The sequence below is a fragment of the Crinia signifera genome, chromosome 4 (assembly GCF_055691185.1).
Source record: "Crinia signifera chromosome 4, ASM5569118v1, whole genome shotgun sequence".
In the NCBI taxonomy this organism is placed as follows: Eukaryota; Metazoa; Chordata; class Amphibia; order Anura; family Myobatrachidae; genus Crinia; species Crinia signifera.
In genome coordinates this window covers 101,920,637-101,943,580 of record NC_139220.1, presented here as the reverse complement: position 1 = coordinate 101,943,580, position 22,944 = coordinate 101,920,637, and the positions used below count along the sequence as shown (strand labels likewise).

Sequence of the window (22,944 nt, the reverse complement as noted above, 5' to 3'; positions counted from 1 at the left end):
TGAGGCATTGCCGTACTCGGGAGAAATTGGGGCACATATTTTGGGGTGCTTTTTCTCCTTCATACCTTCTGAAAATGAAAAATTTTGAGCCAGAACTGCATTTTTGTGTAAAAAAATTTAATTTTTCATTTTCACTGCCCACTTGTATCAAAATTGGTGAAACCCCTGGGGGTTTGAAATGTACACTATACCCCTAGATGAATTCCCTGAGGGGTGTACTTTGCAAAATGGGGTGACTTGTGGGGGGGTTCCACTGTATTGGTGCAACATAGCACCCACCATTCATTCCACCAAAATCTGTGCTGCAAAATCCAAAAATCACTCCTTCCCTTCTGAGTCCTGCCATGCACCCAACTGGTATTTTTTGGTCACATGTGAGGCATTGCCGTACTCGGGAGAAATTGGGGCACAGATTTTGGGGTGCTTTTTCTCCTTCATACCTTCTGAAAATGAAAAATTTTGAGCCAGAACTGCATTTTTGTGTAAAAAAATGTAATTTTTCATTTTTACTGCCCAGTTGTATCAAAATTGGTGAAACCCCTGGGGGTTTGAAATGTACACTATACCCCTAGATGAATTCCCTGAGGGGTGTAGTTTGCAAAATGGGGTCACTTGTGGGGGGGTTCCACTGTATTGGTGCTTGGGGGGTCTTGCTAATGCGACATAGCACCCACCAAAATTCCACCAGAATCTGAGCTGCAAAATCCAAAAATCACTCCTTCCCTTCTGAGTCCTGCCATGCACCCAACTGGTATTTTTTGGTCACATGTGAGGCATTGCCGTACTCGGGAGAAATTGGGGCACATATTTTGGGGTGCTTTTTCTCCTTCATACCTTCTGAAAATGAAAAATTTTGAGCCAGAACTGCATTTTTGTGTAAAAAAATGTAATTTTTCATTTTCACTGCCCACTTGTATCAAAATTGGTGAAACCCCTGGGGGTTTGAAATGTACACTATACCCCTAGATGAATTCCCTGAGGGGTGTAGTTTGCAAAATGGGGTCACTTGTGGGGGGGTTCCTAACTTTTAGCATCTTATGGTGCCTAGAAACCTACATGGTGCCTAAAAAATAATCTCATAAAAAGGAGGCTCCAAAATCAAGTAGGTGCTCCTTCTATTATGAAGCCTATGGTTTGGTCAACGTGCACACTAGGGCCACATATAGGATATTTATGAAAACAAAAGAATTGGGGGAATCAATTTTTAGTCACATTTCTCTAGTAAAATGTACTGTGTTCCTTAGAAAAATGTATTCAAATTGCAAATCTGCAAAAAAAATGAAATTTTGAAATTTCACCTACACTTTGTTTTAATTCCTGTGAAACACCTAAAGGGTTAACAAACTTCCAAAATGCTGTTTTGAATACTGTGAGGGGTGCAGTTTTTGAAATGGTATCATTTATGGGGGTGTCTCACATACAAGTCCCTCAAAGTCACATCAGAACTGAACTGGTCCCTAAAAAAATCAGTGTTTGAAATTTTCTTGAAAATTTGAGAATTTGCTATTCATATTGTAAGCCTCCTAGTGTCCAAAAAAATTAAAAGGAAGTTGAAATAATGATGTCAACATAAAGTAGACATATGGTCTATGTTAGTTATTAACTATTTTGAGTGGTATGATTATTTGTCTCACAAGCAGAAAATTTAACATTTTGCAAATTGCTAAATTTTTTTCATTTTTTTACGACATTTTGGTATTTTTCACAAAAAAACACAGACTGTATTGACCCAAATTTACCACTAATTTGAAGTACAATGTGTCACGAAAAAACAATCTCAAAATCACTGGGATAAGTAAAAGCAAAAAAAAGTTATCCCCACTTAAGTGAGACATGTCAGATTTGAAAAAAAGGGCTCTGTCAGGAACGCAAAAACTGGCTCTGTCAGGAAGGGGTTAAAAAAGGCTATAGCGTCACTGTCACCGTCTCGATACAGAATCAAAATACATAAGTAAGAAAAGTAACAAAAGTCTGCCTACATCTGCCCGCGCACCGCTAGCCGGCACGCGCTTCGCAGATACAGCTTCCTCAGGGCCAATCTGATGGGGTGTCTGCTGGGGTTTATATACCTGTATAGTGGTATAATGCTCCAATCAAAGAGTTGGAGGCGGACGTGCCTCCGGAAATGCGTCCCGGAGTTAAATGTCCTATCAAGTGTCTCATGTACTGACAAGCCTCTGGACGGTGTCCAGTATGGTTCAATTTAGCCTAGGAGTTGCCATAGCAACTGGGATTCGCGTGCACGCTGTGTGCGTCTGCCCGTGTCAGTCAAGTAGCGGCATAGAGGTTGCCGAGGCAACCAAGATTTGTGTGAGCCTAGCGCAGGCATAACCGTGTTGGTCCGTGCCGATCGCGCTGTCGGATATCCACACAGTGCGTGGATCCTTTATGTAGTCCTGTATTGATCCCGTGGCGATCTGAAAGTGGTGTCGTCCGGGATGTGAGAGGACGCATAAGTCACCTTATGTGTGTATCAGCCTTCTCCTTATGACAGATCCTGTTGTCATGGTGATCGGGCCGCCCATTCGTGCAGGTATCGGTCTATTGGTCAGTGGCGTCACGTTGCCATGGTAATCCTGTCCACCTTCCAGAGGCATGCTAGGTATATAGTGGTTGCTAAGTATAATGAAAGATAAAACCATAATCGTGGATGGTGTTTAGCTAGGATGCCAGCATATGGGTGGGGGATAATAAATCCCTATTCCAGCTACTTCGTAGTACTGGAAAATTATAACGTGGCTGTCCATATTAAAAATTGCGATTAGTACGCTTGGACTGTCTTGTTGCATTAGAAGGTTGTAATGTAACTCTCCATATTAGGAATTGTGATTGGTGCATCTGGACTGTATACATACGAGATATTATATTTCGAGTGGGGAACACGGGGTTAATTTGATGAATAACATTGTACATGATAAGATTATTGAGTGAAAATTGGTGAACAAAATATTGTGTCTGAATGTATAAATTAACATTGGGAAATGGAATGGGGATGTGTGGGATAAGATGAGATGAAACTAACGAAGATTGCCCTTTGAGAACAATGCAAAAGGTACAGTGAGAACGAATTCTAATTGAAGTGTCAGGTCTGTCTTCCGCAGAACCCACTATCGTGATCAGAAAGTTGGACTGTGTGTGTGCAGTGTGTGCAGTATACAGGTTCTGCGGAAGACAGACCTGACACTTCAATTAGAATTCGTTCTCACTGTACCTTTTGCATTGTTCTCAAAGGGCAATCTTCGTTAGTTTCATCTCATCTTATCCCACACATCCCCATTCCATTTCCCAATGTTAATTTATACATTCAGACACAATATTTTGTTCACCAATTTTCACTCAATAATCTTATCATGTACAATGTTATTCATCAAATTAACCCCGTGTTCCCCACTCGAAATATAATATCTCGTATGTATACAGTCCAGATGCACCAATCACAATTCCTAATATGGAGAGTTACATTACAACCTTCTAATGCAACAAGACAGTCCAAGCGTACTAATCGCAATTTTTAATATGGACAGCCACGTTATAATTTTCCAGTACTACGAAGTAGCTGGAATAGGGATTTATTATCCCCCACCCATATGCTGGCATCCTAGCTAAACACCATCCACGATTATGGTTTTATCTTTCATTATACTTAGCAACCACTATATACCTAGCATGCCTCTGGAAGGTGGACAGGATTACCATGGCAACGTGACGCCACTGACCAATAGACCGATACCTGCACGAATGGGCGGCCCGATCACCATGACAACAGGATCTGTCATAAGGAGAAGGCTGATACACACATAAGGTGACTTATGCGTCCTCTCACATCCCGGACGACACCACTTTCAGATCGCCACGGGATCAATACAGGACTACATAAAGGATCCACGCACTGTGTGGATATCCGACAGCGCGATCGGCACGGACCAACACGGTTATGCCTGCGCTAGGCTCACACAAATCTTGGTTGCCTCGGCAACCTCTATGCCGCTACTTGACTGACACGGGCAGACGCACACAGCGTGCACGCGAATCCCAGTTGCTATGGCAACTCCTAGGCTAAATTGAACCATACTGGACACCGTCCAGAGGCTTGTCAGTACATGAGACACTTGATAGGACATTTTACTCCGGGACGCATTTCCGGAGGCACGTCCGCCTCCAACTCTTTGATTGGAGCATTATACCACTATACAGGTATATAAACCCCAGCAGACACCCCATCAGATTGGCCCTGAGGAAGCTGTATCTGCGAAGCGCGTGCCGGCTAGCGGTGCGCGGGCAGATGTAGGCAGACTTTTGTTACTTTTCTTACTTATGTATTTTGATTCTGTATCGAGACGGTGACAGTGACGCTATAGCCTTTTTTAAGGCGCTCACGCTTGAGTCTATCAGTCCAACTGGAGGCGGCTCCATTGGACCCAGGTTACTGGTCATTATAACTGTGCAGTCTTTTGCACGCACACACACCATCAGATCGGGGAGCGTCTCCACGCTCACTAATGTATTCCTGTTTTTCCCATCTTGTCGACTGTGGCATATTCCTGGCAACCCTGACCATTGGGCGATCATGCCACTAAAGCACTGAATACAGCGCAGTATTCCAGTTGGAGGCGACTCCATTGGACCAATATATTTGGCCATTATAATCAGTGCAGCCACAACTTTCCCGACATTGGGAATACACACTATTAGACCTCGGAGCGTTCCCACGCTTGATAGTGTACCACTGTCATTTAGGTAATCTGCCTGTGACTGAATCTGGGAATAAATACTCACCCAGTACATGTGTGGGGAATAAGCACTTGCTCAGACCACGGTGTTTGAAGGACCCTCCCTCATTGGAGTACACACTGTTTAATTACTGCAGTATGGACAGATCCAAGCAATAACGCTTATACCCCATGTATGTGAACATTAATGATACTTACTCTATATGTGAGCTAATGTCCAGAAAAGCACTATTATAAAGAGGTTTTCGCACAAACCCGCTTTTCATATTCAAATAACCTGTACTGACAGCAGAGGTATTCCTGCTATCTTAATCAGGTATCAAAACACTGTTCTGTCCCAACATACTGATTATTGAATAAAGTTTCTGCCACATCTGCCCGCCGCCTAGTTTTTAAATTGTGTGAACCCCACCTTTGTTTGTTACTATATGTTGTGTTTTATTTCGCAGTTCTTAGATTAAATATTAATAAAAGTTAAGTTTTATTATCTTTTTGGTGCACCCAACAAGGACATTTCTTCTCTCTCCGTCTCTTGAATTCTCATTTGCCATATGTCCGTGGTAGCACACCCCTGATAACAGTTAACAACGTTACTGTGTACCTATAAACCACTCTAGGGGTCCAACATATTATGTCTTGTGCGACCAACAAAATCCCCCTCCTCTCATGGTTGGAACAAAAACCTGGTTATGGATGAGAGAAAATGACAGTTGACCATTTGCTTGGAAATGCTGGAAAACTGACAAACTGTCACTCATCCATAACCATGTTTTTGTTCCAACCAGCCAGATCTGAAGATAAATCTTACTAGTGTATGGGCACCTTAAAACCTGCACTGTTGGTGTGCCTTGAGTACCGTGGTTGGGAATGACTGTTCTACAGTAAAAGATTATAGATAGAATCTGATTGGTTACTATGGGGGGATTCGGCATGAACAGCCGGCGGTCAGGATCCCGGCGTTCAAAATCCTGACGCCGGAATCCCGAACGCCGAAATCCCGACAAGGGGGGGACGTGGATCGCCCCCCCTTGCGGGCTCGCTGCGCTCGCCACGCTCGGCACACTAATTTATTCTCCCTCCAAGGGTGTCGTGGACACCCACGGGGGGAGAAAGTGTCGGGATTTCGGCGTTCGGGATTCCGGCGTCGGGATTTTGAACGCCGGGATCCCGACCGCCGGGATTTAAACTGCATCCCACTATGGGTAACATTATATATTCAATATAACTCCCAGCTGAGTATATTTGCCCCATTGTCTAGTAAATAAACCCAAAATATAAAAAAAAAGTTATAAATATATATGAGCAGTACAGATGGTGTAATGGTTAGCATTACTGCCTCGCAGCCAGTGGCGTAACTAGATACATGTGGGCCCCATAGCAAAAGTTTGTAAGGGCCCCTATTTATTACCTTATGCTGAGAAATGTATACAGCACATGATACTTTGACAAGCAAAGTGGGCCCCTCTCAGCTCTGGGCCCCATAGCAGCTGCACCCCATGCACCTATGGTAGTTACGCCCTTGCTGAGGTCAAGGGTTAGATTACCACCATGGCCCTAACTGTGTTAACTTTGTATATTCTCCCCATGTTTGCGTGTGTTTCCTCCGGGTCCTCCAGTTTCCTGCCACAATCCAAAAATATACTGGTAGGTTAATTGGCTTCCAACAAAAATGAACCCTAGAATGAATGTGTGTGTGTGTACATGTGGTAGGGAAAATAGATTGTAAACTCCACTGCGGCAGGGACTATAATTGAGCTATTTATAGATTTACAGTAACAAAGGCTGGTGATGCTGCATAAATGTTTATTTATGTACGGATATTTAGAAGAGGTATAATAATAGATGGAATAATTCTAGTTCCTGAAAAAGATAAATTTGTATATGATCTTATTCTTACATTTACACTGTATATTTCAAGCAAAGAGTCATACAACATGGAGGATACCAGGCCGGAGAGGAGAGGATTGCGCTGCCTGCAGCAGAAACAAACAAGGGATCAAAGTGGGAGACCCCAATCAAGGCTTCAAAGACCTAGAACAGCTGGGATTTTAAGAAAGGGCATAATACTTAACAATCAGAGAACAAGTAGCACACGGTCAAAATGCAGTGGCTATACAAAGTAAGTGTTATCATGCATACCACGGGGGAATTCACTGTGCCAGATGACTCATTCAAGGCTCTGTGAGTTAGCTCAGTGCACAAGTTTTCAAATGATAAAATATTGATATACACTGACACATATCAGCCTTCCAGTTAAGTTCCGATGCCCATCTAAAAGAAAAATAGAAACATTTTTATCTTTGTAATACACATTTCACACCAGAAAATGCAGGGACTTCGTATACGATCATACGATCTGCTCCCGATCCGATCTCGATCGGTACCCATTTGAAGGAGTCATTTTCAAATCCTACCTTCTGCAGGTAGGATCTGAAGAATGACCAAATGACCCGCAAGGCCGCACATCGGAATCGGATCGGAAATGGCACAAAACATCGGCAATTTACATACAATCGTTCAAGATTGTATCTAAATTGGGTGTTTTGAGGCCAAATCGTTCTGGTGTGTACCCTGCATTAAGCTCAACAAGTGCTTATCTGGATCCTAGATTGCTGGAGTTTTCTAGAACTCCACCTCTCCCCAACAAGCATCAACATTATAGATGGGTCCACCGTCTATTGTTGCTACAATGCATACATACAGGCAAATGCATCATTGTAAATGCTACGTACATGCAAGTGCACAGTGGTTTCACACTGCAGCCTGCGTTCATCATACGGTACCTCAGACGGGACCGGTGTGAGGTCCCACAGCAGCAGGCTCCGGCTCTCAGTAGCTGCTGGGCCAGTCACCGGTGTGGCGGTGGCGCAACATCACACAGCTTCATGCGGCTCCACTCCGGCAGCTTCTCTTCTTCTCTTCTCTCCTCTCCTCCTCAGGGTGGATGTAGCACACAGGGGTTTGTTTGAGGCCAGCTGCCAGCCCGTCCCACGCCCAACACTGATCTTTGCTGCACGTCCTCTCCCAGCAGCTCTCATACTGACATCAGGAAGTGCTTCCGCCTTGCGGTGTTTGTGTGGCTGCAGGAGAGCTACACAAAATGCATTGGTAGACGGCCAACAGCGCGCTCGTTAGCGAACAGTTCTGCAGAATTGATAGTACATTAGGTATCGGTTCTGCAGAACCGGTGCGAACCGGCTAAATCCCACCACTGCTTCTTTCCCTATAACTCGCACAACAACAAATAAATAGCAATCACATTTAAAAATAAATAAGAGTATACAAAATGTAATTATTTTTAATGTATAATGAATATAATAAATAGGGCTATTTTCCTAAATACACTCTGATGATGGTACATTATTATGATCCAACACTTAATAAAGTCACCACATTGAATTAATAGACCCCCACAATATATTAATCGCCCCATAGATAATAGTGACTATGGATGCCAGCCTTGGTGACAGGTAAAGCTCATAGGGGCATATGTATTAAGAATGGAGAAGAGATAAACTGGAGATAAACTGGAGATAAAGTAAAATGAGATAAAGCACCAGCCAATCAACTCCCAACTGTCATTTTCATTGGCTGGAATATCTCCTTCACTGTATCTCCAGTTTATCTCTTCTCCAGGCTTAATACATCTGCCCCATAGTTAGACAATGGGGCAGATGTATTGAGCCTTAACAAGAGATAAATGCAAGGGCGATAAGGAGAGATAAATGTCCAGCCAATCACCTGCTAACTGCCATGTTACAGCCTGTGTTTGAAATAAGTCAGCAAGGAGCTGATTGGCTGGACGTTTATCTCTCCTTGGGGTAGATTCTCTAAAAATCTCCGCCCCCCTTCGCCGCCCATCGCATTTATAATTATCGCATATGTTGTAACATATGCGATAATTATAGCAAAGGACAGCTCTTGCTTTAAGAGCTGTCCTTTGCAGTGAGAGTCGCCGGGTCCCAGCAGGTCCCGGCGGCTCCCCCCTCCCTCCCACACCCGGCGCTGCTGCTGCACCGGGCTCTCCTCCTCCCTGCACCCGGAAGAGGATCAGTGCAGGGAGGAGGTCACAGGTCCAGGCAGCACAGCTCTGTGCTGCCCGGACACAGGTGAGGGGGCAATGCGGGGCGGCGGGGGTCCGTGCGGGGTGGTGGGGGGTCGTTGCGGTGCGGCGGTGGGTTGCAGTAGAAGCCCATTGTTTTTACCGCATTTCTTGCTTAGAGAATTTTCCCCCTGATCACCCTTGCATTTATCTCTTGTTAAGGCTTAATACATCTGCCTCAATGTATTTTTTTTAAAATGGGAATTACTTAATTACATACAGTACATTTGGTGCAGGTGAGGGTCTCCATGTTCTGCCTGATTTGGTGAAACTCACATATATATGGGGCTATGACTGCTGGCCTATTTTGTGATCCTCCTAGCAGATGCACCTTTTGCATCTATTACAGTTACACGTCAGGTGGCAAATTAACTTAACACCTCCAAAGGCAATAAATATAGGAGCTAATACATACCTGAGGACATAAGGTCCTCATGCCTGATGGCTAAACTAAACAGCAGCCCATTAATATGTGTGCAGGTCATTGTTCACAGAAGAATTGGATCTCCTGGTTATGGCAGCAGAGAATGGGGACATGTACCTGTGGGAGTTTGATGATGTTTCGGGAGGATTTCCTGAAGATAGTGCCACCACAGATAATAACCAGCATTGTATGGAGGTATGCTTCATCAGGGATTAGTGTACAGAACTAATAATGTTATGTATAACTTTGGGTACATAGAATTTGATTGGTCTGCATTGCCAGCATATCCAATTGAAATAATAATGCAAATAAGGTAGGAGCCATTTCATGGAGCTCCACAACACCAAAAGCTTCATCATTACACCAGCTTAGAAATGGAGGAGAAAGGGTCGTGTCATTGACTTTAATGGGATAGCTCTTGAGGGAAATGTAATAGGATGAGAGATTCAGAAAGTGAGAGAATTGGTAAGAAATCTCCAGGGGTTTTTTAAAGCGGCAATCATTTACACTGCAAAACCTGTTTGATTTTGCAGTGCAAATGATTGCTGCTTTTAAAAAAATTTAGATTTCTCACCAAATCTCGCACTTTCTGAATCTCTCATCCTATTACATTTCACCCCTTGTGTCATCTAGCACCTTGGTGTAGTAGCACATTTTGAGGTACAATCTGCCTATTGTAAAAGTAAAAGAGGGTCTACCTGTAATAAGGACTGTCCTGGTGTCTTTCTTACATCATTTGAGCCATAAAAGAGCCTAACCATGGGTTCTGTTATGGAGGAAGCAGAAGAAGTTTCATTTAAGGAAAAGGGTGTTTCCAAAGGGGTAGGACGTTGGCCTATTGATGGGACATTGACCTATTGAACCTCTTGAGATTTTTAGTCTCCCATGAACCTACAGTAATTATATATCTAGTTTGTGGAAAGGTTTACCAAGGATGAAGAGTGGGCGTAGATCGGTCCCCCAAGAGCATGGAGTAGGAATGGAATATGCAGAGAACAGAGAATACGCATGGACTGTTTGGCTGAGAGCAGAGAGTAATGGGGCATACACACAGGGCGATCTAAGCTCCATGTCTAAGTGATCTAACTAGATTGCTTAGAAATATTTGTGTATGCCCCATAGCGATAGCGATGCCCAGTTGCCCCTTTAACTGTAATTTGAGGTTTTAAGACAATCAGGTCATATCTGTTTTGGGATCTGTATGAGTTTTGGAAGTAAGAGATGTTGCCCATAGCAACCAGTCAGATTTTAGCTATTATCCTCTAGAAGGTGCTAGATATATGATAAGTAGAATCTGATTGTTGGGCAACTTCGCTAACTTATACATACTCACACCTTAGTAATTTACCCTGTTTTATCTCATTATAAGAATTGTGTCTATGATCCTAACCGTTACCCTAAGTTACCTCACCCCATTACAGTATTCATGTATGTACAGTATTACCATTCCCAAAGAGACAATATGTTATGATATACTCTGCCTAAGCTGTTTTCCTTTATACAACTCGGTTATTTTTAAAAAATATTGTCATTTTTATTTCTTGCTTTACTTGCATATGTGGGATGCTTGCATGCATGTGTCATACACTAAGAGAAAAGTGACCTCTTCCAATGTCCTTGTGAGTTTGTGGTTGTACACTATCATTTTATCTTTTATGTACGCAGCAATATGACATTTTGTTACCTGGGAATTCAGTAGCAGAAAGTCTACTAACAGCACAAGACATGAATGGGACACTAAACAAGCATCTAGCAGGTGAGAACAATAATACTGTATGATGTCATCTACAGTAGTTCAGGTTTCTGGTGCGCACCAGCGGCGGTGACAGCAGCAGCGGGGAAATGGGCAGCAGCTGCAGGGCAGAAACAGCATCTACTCACAACCACCTGCTGACAAGAGACAGTTGCAGTATCGAGTGGCAGCACAGAACTGCCGGCATTTATGTGTGTGTCCCCCCCCCCCCAGCTACAGTGCCCCACCACCACCAGCACCATGGATGGGCACCTGGAGCAGCTGCAAAGTACTGGCCAGTGTTAATTCCAGGGGGGGGGGGGGGGGGCTGTATGAGGAATGGATGGTATGGATGTATGTATGTACAGTATGTATGTATGTATGAGTGAGACAGTGGATGGATGGTTGTATGTATGCATGTATGTATAGATGTATGAATGGATTCAGTATTGAATCCCGGCGGTCGGGATCCCGGCGTTCAGAATCCCGACGCCGGAATCCCGACAGCCGAAATGCCGACAAGGGGGGGACGTGGATCGCCCCCCCTTGCGGGCTCGCTGCGCTCGCCACGCAGCGGGCCCGGTGCCTCGCTACGCTCGGCACACTAATTTATTCTCCCTCCAGGGGTGTCGTGGACACCCCAGGAGGGAGAAAGTGTCGGCATTTCGGCGGTCGGGATTCCGGCGTCGGGATTCTGAACGCAGGGATCCCGACCGCCGGGATCTTAACTACATCCCGTATGAATGAGGCAATATATGTATATGTACTGTATGTATGTATGTATGTAATGTGAGCCCCCTTTCCCAACCATGCCCATTTCCATTTGACTCATGCAGAAGTCTACTTTGGGTTGGTGTGGGAGGGGGAGGAGGGGTGGGGTGGGGGGCTGCCAAAATCAATACCCGCACACCATAAAAAATGATCTCAGACCAGCCCTGGGGAAGGAAATAATGTTGATCTGACCGCAGTCCCAGATCCGCCACTGCCTGGGTGACAGCTCTCCTCAGTCACACCTGCACTAGCCTGGGCTTCACATTCCCCAGCCCCGCAGCCCAGGCTCGCAGTTTCCCCTGCAGTGCCTCACCAATCACTGTCCTCACCACACACCACTGGGGTGGAGGGATTAGGTGTAGACACTAAGATGGGAGGTTAGGGTTTGGGCTGCGGGGAAAGTTGGTTAGGGTTTGGCACTAGCAGGGAGGGTTAGAGTTAGGTTGGGAAAAGGGAGGCTTAGGGTTGGGAGCGGGGCAAGGGGACGATAAGTATAATTAATAGACCCCTGTCGGGATTCCCTGCATCAGGATGCCGGCTTTGGTATTTTAACTGTTGTCATCCCCACCGTTAGTCATCCCTATGTATTCCCTAGATATGGGCTACTTTCAGAGCCCCTCCATCTTATCTTTTAATACAGGGGTTCCCAATCTTTTTTGAATCACAGCACCCTAGAGTAGAAGAATTTTTTTCACGGCACCCCTAGTCCAAAATGTTTTTTTTCATTAGATTGGGTTTATATGCGATTCTTAGGGTCAGTTATGTGGTAAAGGGCAGGATTTGCTTCTGTTGGTACACATTTTATGATTGACAGCCACTAGCACTGGTTTTGCTTATAAATAATTAACCATTAATAAATTGAGTTGGTCCTGGACCACCAAACCGTGGCACCCCTGCACGTGTCCCGAGGCTCCCCAGGGAGCCACGGCGTACAGTTTGAGAACCACTGTTTTAATAGACTCATGTGTATCATGGTCGTATGGTTTTTATATGAAAAAATAAAGTAAAGTAGAAACATGAGTGAGATTAAGAAAGATTGGAGTTTTCATGCTTCTGTTTAATGTTGTGTTTCCTATTGCATCGGTCAGGTTTCACCTGTAAGAAGGTATTGACTGGTCATTTTAAAGCGGTCACTGCGCTGGCCGTGGTTGGGAAGGAAAGTGACTTCTCCACGGTGTATTTGGTGGGTATACTGTACATAGCTAGCAGTGATAATAATCATGTGTCCACCACCCCATACCCTGTTTTTATCAAGAACAAGAGGAAATATATTCTAATTTATGGAAAGTATTGTCCTTTGTGTACAAAAATGTAAGACCTATTTAATAAAGATTGGGTTTTAGACCTGATGATTATAATTTCTTATCGCTGCTTATCATGCTATTAACAAATGATGGGGTAGCTGTATGAAGCAGTGATAAGGGAGAAGTGATAAAGTGCCTGGTACTTTATCACCAGCCAATCAGCTCCTGACTGTCCCTTTTTAAACCCAGCCTGTAACTTAACATTCAGGAGTTGATTGGCCGGTGATAAAGTTCCAGGCACTTTATCACTTCTCTTCCCTTATCACTGCTTCATACATCTACCCCTGACTGCTTAATGGATGTGAGAGATGGCCGGGAGTGAAGTAGAGGATGCTGCCGGGCTGCTCTCATTGAGTTATCAAGCACAAAAAGGGGCCAGATAGGGAGAATCCACTGCTTGCTGACAGACATGCAATTGCAGGATAACCTGCAGCCCCAAATCATCAGAATTCTACTGCCCCCATACCCCCACCACAGCCTCAGGGTTTCTAATGTAATGCTTGGGGTAGTTAGCAGTAGAGCACTACTAAGTAACCAGTAGGGAAACTGGTCACTATATACTGTACTATAAGTGTTGAGTGCTGTTGGCCTTCTACATGTGTCCTGTGTAATTAATGACAAGGATCAGATTAACTATGGAGCAAATTGAGCTACAGCTCCTTGCCTCCACATAAAATTGGCTCAGCATTATCAGCATTAACATTGTAATTCTAGTTTTGCTTTACATGGTGATGCAACTTTTCTTGTGTTATGTATTTAGATAAACAATAGTGCTAGAGTGTATGGGATGTACTGGCGCACATGACACTGGCCACACCCACACAGCATTAGTCACAGCTCCTCCCCTTCTCATTATAGGACCTGTAACATTTCAGCCCCAGGCTTATGTGGCCTTTAATTCTGCCCTTTTTTAGGACATAATAAAGGATTTAAACAAATTACAAGAGAAGTGGCCAAGAGTTAAGCTTCCCAAACGGGAAGCAGGAGGCATTCTCTGTGCTGGCTCCCATACTAGATAGCATCTACGAAGCAATTACTGACTTTTTTGCATATCCCTGAATTGTGCAAAAAATACCATTAGGGATAATGTCACACAAGTTTGAGAACCACCATCTTAGAGACACAAATTATTCTATAGTGAGGAATTGTCAATGTGAGCAGATAGTGTATGTTTCCTTTTCTAGTAGCTGAGTAGTGGCTGGGACCGCAGACTGTGTTTATGGGACCTACAAACATGTTCCCTCATTGAGACGTTTTCCAGACCCGAACTGGACCAATGGAGTGATCAAAGAGAAACAGCCTGTGATGGGGTTGTAATGGACATGTGTTACTGTCCAAAGAGGTAGGTACATTTCGGAGTCTTGCTACCTATACTGGCTGCACATTGGTCACTCTAGATACTGGGCCTGCTGATTCCAATTTATTGCTAGACATGGGTAGCCAAACTTTATAACTTTCTTATGAGTTTGGCCATACAAGAGAAATGGGAATCTCTTATTGCAGTTGGCAGATGATCACACACTGGCTGACTTTGGTTATATAATAATCAGATTTTGGATATTGTGAAAAACCAAACAATAAGATTTGATTGGATTATATTGACATCATGTATATCTTGGAGCCACAAACACAGATTATGGGACAATCTGCTGATATTGGTTCTAATTCAGAGATAAAAATGATCCCTAATAACCATAGTATAACTAATGTGCTGCAGATGTTTTTGGGCAGTGCCAGGCAGCATTGCAGGAAATGGGCATGATGTCCAGTGGCGTAACTACAGTAGGTGCAGGGGGTGCACTTGCTATGGGGCCCGGCCGCTCCGGGGGCCCGCGGGCCCAGCAAGCAACCCCCTGCACTAAGTTTTCCTTCAAGATGAGGCAGAAGCCGGGCACGGGCGGCAGTGACAGTGTCCTCGCCAGGCAGCAGCGCGGTGCAAACGCAGCCTGTAACAGGAGGAGTGGAGACACACACAACCCGCCGCCGCGCCCGCCCATCAACAGCGCGCTTCCGCTGCCTGCTAGGAGCACCACGGCAGGGACAAGGCCCCTGCCCGGCAGCAGCGCGGTGCAGAAGGAGCTCTGTGACAGCAGAGTGGAGACAACCCCCCCGCACCAGCCCAGCAGCAGCGCCTAGGAGCACCACAGTACAGGCTGCAGTGACAGGGCCCCCGCAGCATTGTGAGCCTAGAGCTGGCCGTAGCAGCGGTAAGCTGACCTGTATGTCATAGTATTCGCTGGCACAAAGGGGTGGTGGTGGGGGAAATTTTGGGTATACAGTATATTGATGTAGTTAGTACTGTATATTGATATATATGGATTGATGGATATGGGAATCAGGGTATGTATGGATGTATATGCAGTATGTATGTACCGTTTGTATGTATGTGGGAGGCACTGTATGGATGTTTGTGGAAGGCTATGTATGTATGTATGTATGTATGTATGTATGTATGTATGGGGAAGGCTATGTATGTATGTATGTATGTATGAGGAAGGCTATGTATGTATGTATGTATGTAGGTATGAGGAAGGCTATGTATGTAGGTATGAGGAAGGCTATGTATGTATGTATGTATGTATGTAGGTATGAGGTAGGCAGTGTATGTATGTGGAAGGCAGTGCATGTATGTGTGTATGTATTTCGAAGGCAGTGTATGTATGTATGTACAGTATGTATGTATGTATGTATGTATGTATGTGGAAGGCAATGTATGGACGGGATACCTATGCTGTATGTATGAGGAAGACTATGTATGGACGGGATACCTATGCTGTATGTATGAGGAAGGCTATGTATGTATGTATGTATGTATGTATGTATGTATGTATTGAGGTAGGCCATATATGTATGTGAAAGGCAGTGTATGTATGTGTGTATGTATGTGGAAGGCAATGTATGGACGGGATACCTATGCTGTATGTATGAGGAAGGCTATGTATGTATGTATGTATGTATGTATGAGGTAGGCCATGCATGTATGTGGAAGGCAGTGTATGTATGTGTGTATGTATGTGGAAGGCAGTGTATGTATGTGTGTGTGTATGTATGTGGAAGGCAGTGTATGTATGTGTGTATGTATGTGGAAGGCAGTGTATGTATGTATGTATGTATGTATGTATGTATGTATGTATGTGGAAGGCAGTGTATGTATGTATGTATGCATGAGGAAGGCTATATATGTACAGTATGTATGTGGAAGGCAGTGTATGTGTGTATGTGGAAGGCAGTGTATGTATGTACTGTATGTGGAAGGCAGTGTATGTATGTATGTATGCATGTATGTATGTATGTATATGGAAAGCAATGTATGGACGGGATACCTACGCTATAAGGATGCTGGCGGTCAAAAGAATGATCTCGGCATCCTGAATCTGACAGGGGATCCGTAGCACCCTTCCCCTCTTCCACTACCCTTCTAACATTCCATTGCATCAGCCTAACCATCCCCTCCCCGAAACCTAACCCCCCTATGAAGTGCCTAAACCTTCCCCCGCAGCCTAACTGTAAGTCGCCCCACCAGTGGCTAAACCTATCCCCCTTTTCTCAAATATCCTGCTTACCGCATACTTTCCATTTGGGATGCCGTCTGTCAGTATTCCGGCCTCTATGCAGTTCCAGCGCCGGTCTTTCTGAAGGCAGTCCTGATACCAACATCGGTACACTGAAGTCTGGCATCAGGACCGCCAGGATGCCGACTGTAGGCATGTATGTATGTATGTATGTATGTATGTATGTATGTGCGTGTGTATGTGGGAGGCAGTGTATAGATATATAGATGGATGGATGTGTATATATATAGATAGATATATATATATATATCTATAGATATATATATATATATCTATATATATATAAAAGAAAGGAGGTGGATGAATGTATTTATGTATGTATGTATGTAAGTATGTATGTATGTATGTATGTATGTGAGAAGCAGTGTATGTAGGACCTGTATATATGAGAGCGGCAGTGTATGGATGTATACATGAGAGACAATGAAATACAAAAGAGAGAATGTGTGTAAAGGGGGAGAAATAAAGATAGAAATGCCAATGTGAGAGATTAGATAAATACATAGTCCTAACCCCTCTGCAAGTGGACTGTATTGGTATACAGTCCTGGTGACCCCACCACCCACACTGCCCCGCCAGCCAGCACTCGGGACACACAGAGTTTTACTAGAGGATAGCTATTGAAAAAAAAACCTTCACAAAGGAGTGTGTTGCTTGCTGTGCCAACATTAAGATGCTGGCGACACTTACCACACCTCTTCTGCGGCAATAGACATGCTGACTTTATTGGAGACCTGAGTTGGGGGGCCCCTTCAAAAAATTTGCTATGGGGCCCACAAAGTTCTAGTTACGCCTCTGATGATGTCCCTGGATGTGCTTATGCCAGTAACTGCATCCTCAGTCGTAGCTTCACTGTCTCGAACAGCATGATCTCCCTGGACATCCTGGGTAATCTGATGGGTACTCAGATGTCCAATGGGAAAGCAGATGATCGGATGCTACGTACTTGCATGCAGCAGTGGATCACAGAAGCCGGGAGTGGGCGTCTTTTAGCACAGCAGCTATATACAAAAATGTATTGGCTGTGCTAACTGCTCCCATCTCTAAATCATTCCCATTGTCAGCAATATATACAAATGTTTTCCGACTTTGAAAATAATGGACAGTATTTCTGCCGGGATGCGGTCGAATGGTCGACAGTGTCTAAGATGACACTCAAAAGGACGACCACTAAAGCTCTATAGGCAACGGGTCGATACACAAAAAAAGGTTAACATGCATTAAAATTAGATTTTCACTTTTATTTTTTAAAGAACTTGTTCATGCTTTACCATCCCCGTGGACAGTGGAAATATAATAGTGTACCAAGCTCAGCGAGGCGCGGTGTCTCGCTGTGCTCACCGTGCAAGGGGAAGCGGTACATTTACACTGTGTCCTTGTTGATATATTTTTTAAAGTCGACGTAGACATAAAAAAAGCAACTCCAAAAATGTTAACCTTTTTTGTGTTGACCTCTTCCATAGCGACATTTTCCTTATTGACCGTGTCGACTCAATGCATATCTTTTTGTGTGTCAACATTTTGCCTGTCGACCATTAGTGGTTGACCTTTTTGAGTGTCAACCATTTGACCCATACCCCTTTCTGCTATCTTATGCATGTCCACCTTCTCACTAGACCTAGACTGCAAGGATATTAAGTATAGAGGAAGAATGTACAGGGCATATATTGCATGTAGACATGGCAGGTTTTTTCAAATACTAAACTGTGTTTCTAGGAAAGAGTTTGCCTACTCCTCCAGTGATGGAGACACTTACATCCGCCACTTTGCAGCAGTCAGTTCTGAGATGACCCTTGTGAATATTCTAAAGGGACATGAAGCAGAGGTCACTTCTGTGGTGTGGCATCACCTGCTGGACAAGTGGATCACAGGCTCAGAAGATGGAACCATTCGTATATGGGTAACTAGCCAAGCAGATACAAATCCGGACCAAAGTGGTCTGCTATTAGCAATTTACGGTACTCTTTACCTAGAACGGCGCCCGCGATTGGCATCGCGGGCGTCGGGGGTAAAAAATCGCGGGCATCGCGGCCATCGCATGCACATAAAAAACGGGTGCGACGCGATGCCCGCGATTTTCCCATAGGGATCAATGTTAAAAGTGAGATTGGACGCGATTTTAGTGTTAAATGCCTCAATGCCCGCGATTTTTACATAGGAATCAATGTTAAATGGGCCACAGAGCCCTAATAGTCCCCCTGAAGTCTTAAATGGCCCCCACAATTTTTAACGCCACCCCACGATCAACGTGAACCCGAAGCGTGGCGAGCGCAGCGAGCCCGCGAGGGGCGGCGGTACGCGTCCTCCGACCTTTTCATACCCCCACTATCCACGTCGGCGTGGAGTTGAGAATAGAATAGTGTGGCGAGCGCAGCAAGCCACCGAGCCCGAAGCGTGGCGAGCGGACGCGGATACCTGTGAAGCCCGCGAAGGGACGCGTTTACCTGTGAAGGTATCCGGCTGCGCTCGCCACGCTTCGGGCTCGGTGGCTCGCTGCGCTCGCCACACTATTCTATTCTCAACTCCACGCCGACGTGGATAGTGGGGGTATGAAAAGGTCGGAGGACGCGTACCGCCGCCCCTCGCGGGCTTGCTGCGCTTGCCACGCTTCGGGTTGACGTTGATCGTGGGGTGGCATTAACAATTGTGGGGGCCATTTCAGACTTTAGGGTGACTATTTGGGCTCTGTGGCCCATTTAACATTGTTTTCTATGGAAAAATCGCGGGCATTGAGGCATTGAACACTAAAATCGCGTCCAATCTCACTTTTAACATTGATCCCTATGGGAAATCGCGGCCATCGCGGGCATCGCACCCGTTTTTTAGTGCATTCGATGGTCGCGATGGGCGCCGTTCTAGGTAAAGCGTACCCAATTTACTAATAAAGTGCTCAGAAAGTTTCCAGTTAGCTTCTGAGGAAACACGGCCATAATGTATAGAAAAATATTAGGTAATTGCCAAAAACATTTTACAATAAAAATGCTTTACAATGTTGCAAATCTGAACAGAAGTCATTCTGTACAGTGCCTTTCTTTCTTTGTGTGTTCTTTTTTTGGGGGATTAAGACGAGAGGGATTCTTGACGGATTAACCTTACCACTGACCCAATGTTCAACCCTTCAGCTGCTCTCCACATATTTGTTAGATAAGATACACGCAACCTCAAGTCAATATGCAAAAGCACATTCTCAAATTCATTATAATTTACAGCAATCACCTCTTCACAAACTCACTTCGGGTGGGATGTTTGAGGCAATACATTTTCCAATGAACAACACAAGACAGGCAGAGCATACTGATGCCATCCAGTATATACAGTAGTACTGGACATACTGTGGTACTGAACATCATCCAGCAATATATGGTATCACAGAGCACTATAGAGAGGATTATAGCTGTAGAAGCCTTAAAAGACTGGCACATTTAAGGTTCCCTACTAGCAGTGCACTAGAGGTAATACTCAGGATGAGGAAGGGCTACTGTAATGTATTTACCACATAGCTCATACACTGTCTGTTTTAGACCTATTGTCTAGGTGCGTCTTCATATTTATTTCCATGATTTTCGTCTCTTGTGTGATTCACTACTACTAAAAGATCTCAAATCCATCTCTTCCTACGATTGCAGAGTGAGGATGGATCACAGTGCGAAAAGATCCTGAACACAAAGGGAGTGACCACTTGTATTTGCATTGACCAGACAAATGGCTGCATTGCTGCAGGAGTACATGACACAGTCAGGTAATGGGGCATTTGATTGCAGATTATAATACATAATACACAGTGTGGTAAATTTACTAAGATGGGAGTTCTAGTAAAGATGTGATATTGCTATGGGCAACCAATCAAAATCTACTTCTTATTTATGAAGCACCCTCTAGAAGATAAATAGATAAAATCTGATTGGTTGCCCATAGCAACATACCATCTTCTATAGAACTCCCATCTTAGTAAATAACCTCCTTTATGTCTGACACAACTACAGTACAATTAGAAAAAAAAGCCTAACCCTTAGCCATTATGGCTATGCTTTAAAAATGAATTTTAATACAGTATATATTTTAGTATCTTGCTTATGGGCAAAGGCCAAATGATCTATCTATCTATCTATGTATCTAAAGCACTGTACACACACATCGATTTGCTTTTGATTCGATGTTAGATTCGATTTTCTATTAGATCTGGATTAGATTTTCCATTCGATTTGGCATTAGATCTGTATTTTTGCATTAGGTATCAAATTCAATATACATTCATGGTACATTGTACACATTCGATTTACTATATCGAATTCGATATTTCCTTGGCTGCACAGTAGATTTTTCTGTTCGATTTTGTGAAAACGGGAGCGCGCATCGAATCGAATGTAGATCGAAAGTGACACAAAAACCATTCAATTTCGTTTAGGATTCGATTCGATTTTGCTTCTATATCGAAAATAGGGAAAAAAAAAAAATCGATGCATGTGTACAGGGCTTATCTGTGATTTTTCAATTAATGTATTGATTTGGTAAAATCCTAGGGTTTATGATCCAGACTCTCTACTTCTGGTTCAGTGTAACGTGGGACATACAGACTTAATCCGGTCCCTTATCCACATTCCAGAGACGAAGCAGGTACGCTGAGGTCATAGTATATCTGGTCTTTCTATAATCAGTAGTATATGCACGTGAGCAAATAAAAACTGCATTAATGATTGCCTTTGTTTTTGCAGTATGTTTCCGTTTCATGGGACAGAACAGTGAGAGTATGGAAAGCCTACCACAAGACAAACAACCAGCACAATTCTTAAAATGCATCACATAGGAAAGAATAAATCCATTATAGATAAACCATCTTGTTACTCAATCATGCAGGATCTACCGCTAGAATAGTGGCCAGATAAGGATAAGAATTCACTTTCACTCTGGATTGTATAAATTCATAAATACAATAGCAACAATGCCGTTACACCCCCATAGGGACCTGAGAGGCAGGTATACTAAAGAGACGCATTTGGATCATGGGTTCAAACTGGACAGCCCAAAATATTATTTTGAGGTGATGACTGTTAAATAATAGAACAATGATCTCAGCTTATCAGAGACGATAATGGCATAGGATTATCAATCTAATTCATTTTTATCATTATAGTATTTTTTACTTGTTTACAAGTGTTTGTTAATAAAATGAACATGTGTTGTATATAACATTGTACAGCAATGTGTTTTTATCACTATTTTATTCTTACTATCTATTTCCATATACTTTATAATGAATGCCATTAAAATGAGAAAACTCCAGTAAGTATTAAATATAATGTCATGTTAAAACAATTCACAAATGAAACAGCATAAACAAATTTCATAGATTCATAAGTAGTATTTCTAAAATTAAAATAATATCATCTCTCATAGAAAATAGTCCATATAAACCACACAACATGTACAGATGTACATATACATATACGGGATGCGGTCATTCGTCAGACTGCACTTAGGTCTACAGTCATTAGGTCGACCCCACTAGGTCAACTGGCAGGAAGGTCGACCTGACTTAAGGTCGACATGGGCCAAGGTCGACATGACTTAAGGTCGAATTTGCATAAAGGTCGACATGAGGAAGGTCGACATGGGTTTTTCACTGTTTTTTGAGCCGACATGTGCCGACAGGCGGTATTTCATGCCCTACCATCCACTAGGGCGTGGTGGGAGAATAAAATAGTGTGCCGAGCGCAGCGAGGCACCGTGCCCGAAGCATCGCGAGCGAAGCGAGCGATGCGAGGGTCCGATTCTCATTGCCAACTGTGTCCATGTCGACTGTGTCGACATTCGGATAAAAAACAGTGAAAAACCCATGTCGACCTTATGACCAGTCGACCTTCCTCATGTCGACCTTTATGCAAATTCGACTTTAAGTCATGTCGACCTTGGCCCATGTCGACCTTAAGTCAGGTCGACCTTCCTGCCAGTCGACCTAGTGGGGTCGACCTAATGACTGTAGACCTAAATGCAGTCTGACGAATGATCCCATTCCACATATACACACCACTGTGCGATCCAGCCTCCCAAGCTTGTTTGTTGCACCAAATTCACACCTGCAGGGCTGAATCACCACACTGCGATATCACCACTCAATGCATTTCTATGAGCCGCGGTAGTGAATTAAACGCATACCATAGTGATGGGATCAAGCCAATCGCCATGAGAGATGTACATACAATATGACAGGGATGTGTCCAAAGTCAAAAGTGATAAAACAAACTTTAAAAAATGGTTCAGTACATGGCTTTATCCAGGTGCAAAGTGTTAGCCTTTTTACCCTATCATATA

General features: G+C 43.8%; 1 protein-coding gene across 3 annotated transcripts in view; it reads left to right on the top strand.

Annotated features, from left to right (window-relative positions):
* LOC146074211 (uncharacterized) overlaps positions 1 to 22,071 on the top strand; it is a 40,143-nt gene extending 18,072 nt beyond the window's left edge. For all 3 annotated transcript variants that reach the window (XM_083182069.1, XM_083182068.1, XM_083182070.1), the window contains 9 exons: positions 6,649 to 6,849; positions 9,313 to 9,451; positions 10,922 to 11,012; positions 12,848 to 12,942; positions 14,251 to 14,405; positions 18,352 to 18,535; positions 20,262 to 20,374; positions 21,156 to 21,249; positions 21,348 to 22,071. In XM_083182069.1, the coding sequence (XP_083038195.1) occupies positions 6,649 to 6,849; positions 9,313 to 9,451; positions 10,922 to 11,012; positions 12,848 to 12,942; positions 14,251 to 14,405; positions 18,352 to 18,535; positions 20,262 to 20,374; positions 21,156 to 21,249; positions 21,348 to 21,425 (1,150 nt within the window). In that variant the 3' untranslated portion in view covers positions 21,426 to 22,071. The remainder of the gene's footprint in view (positions 1 to 6,648; positions 6,850 to 9,312; positions 9,452 to 10,921; positions 11,013 to 12,847; positions 12,943 to 14,250; positions 14,406 to 18,351; positions 18,536 to 20,261; positions 20,375 to 21,155; positions 21,250 to 21,347) is intronic.
* Positions 22,072 to 22,944: the final 873 nt, after the last annotated feature.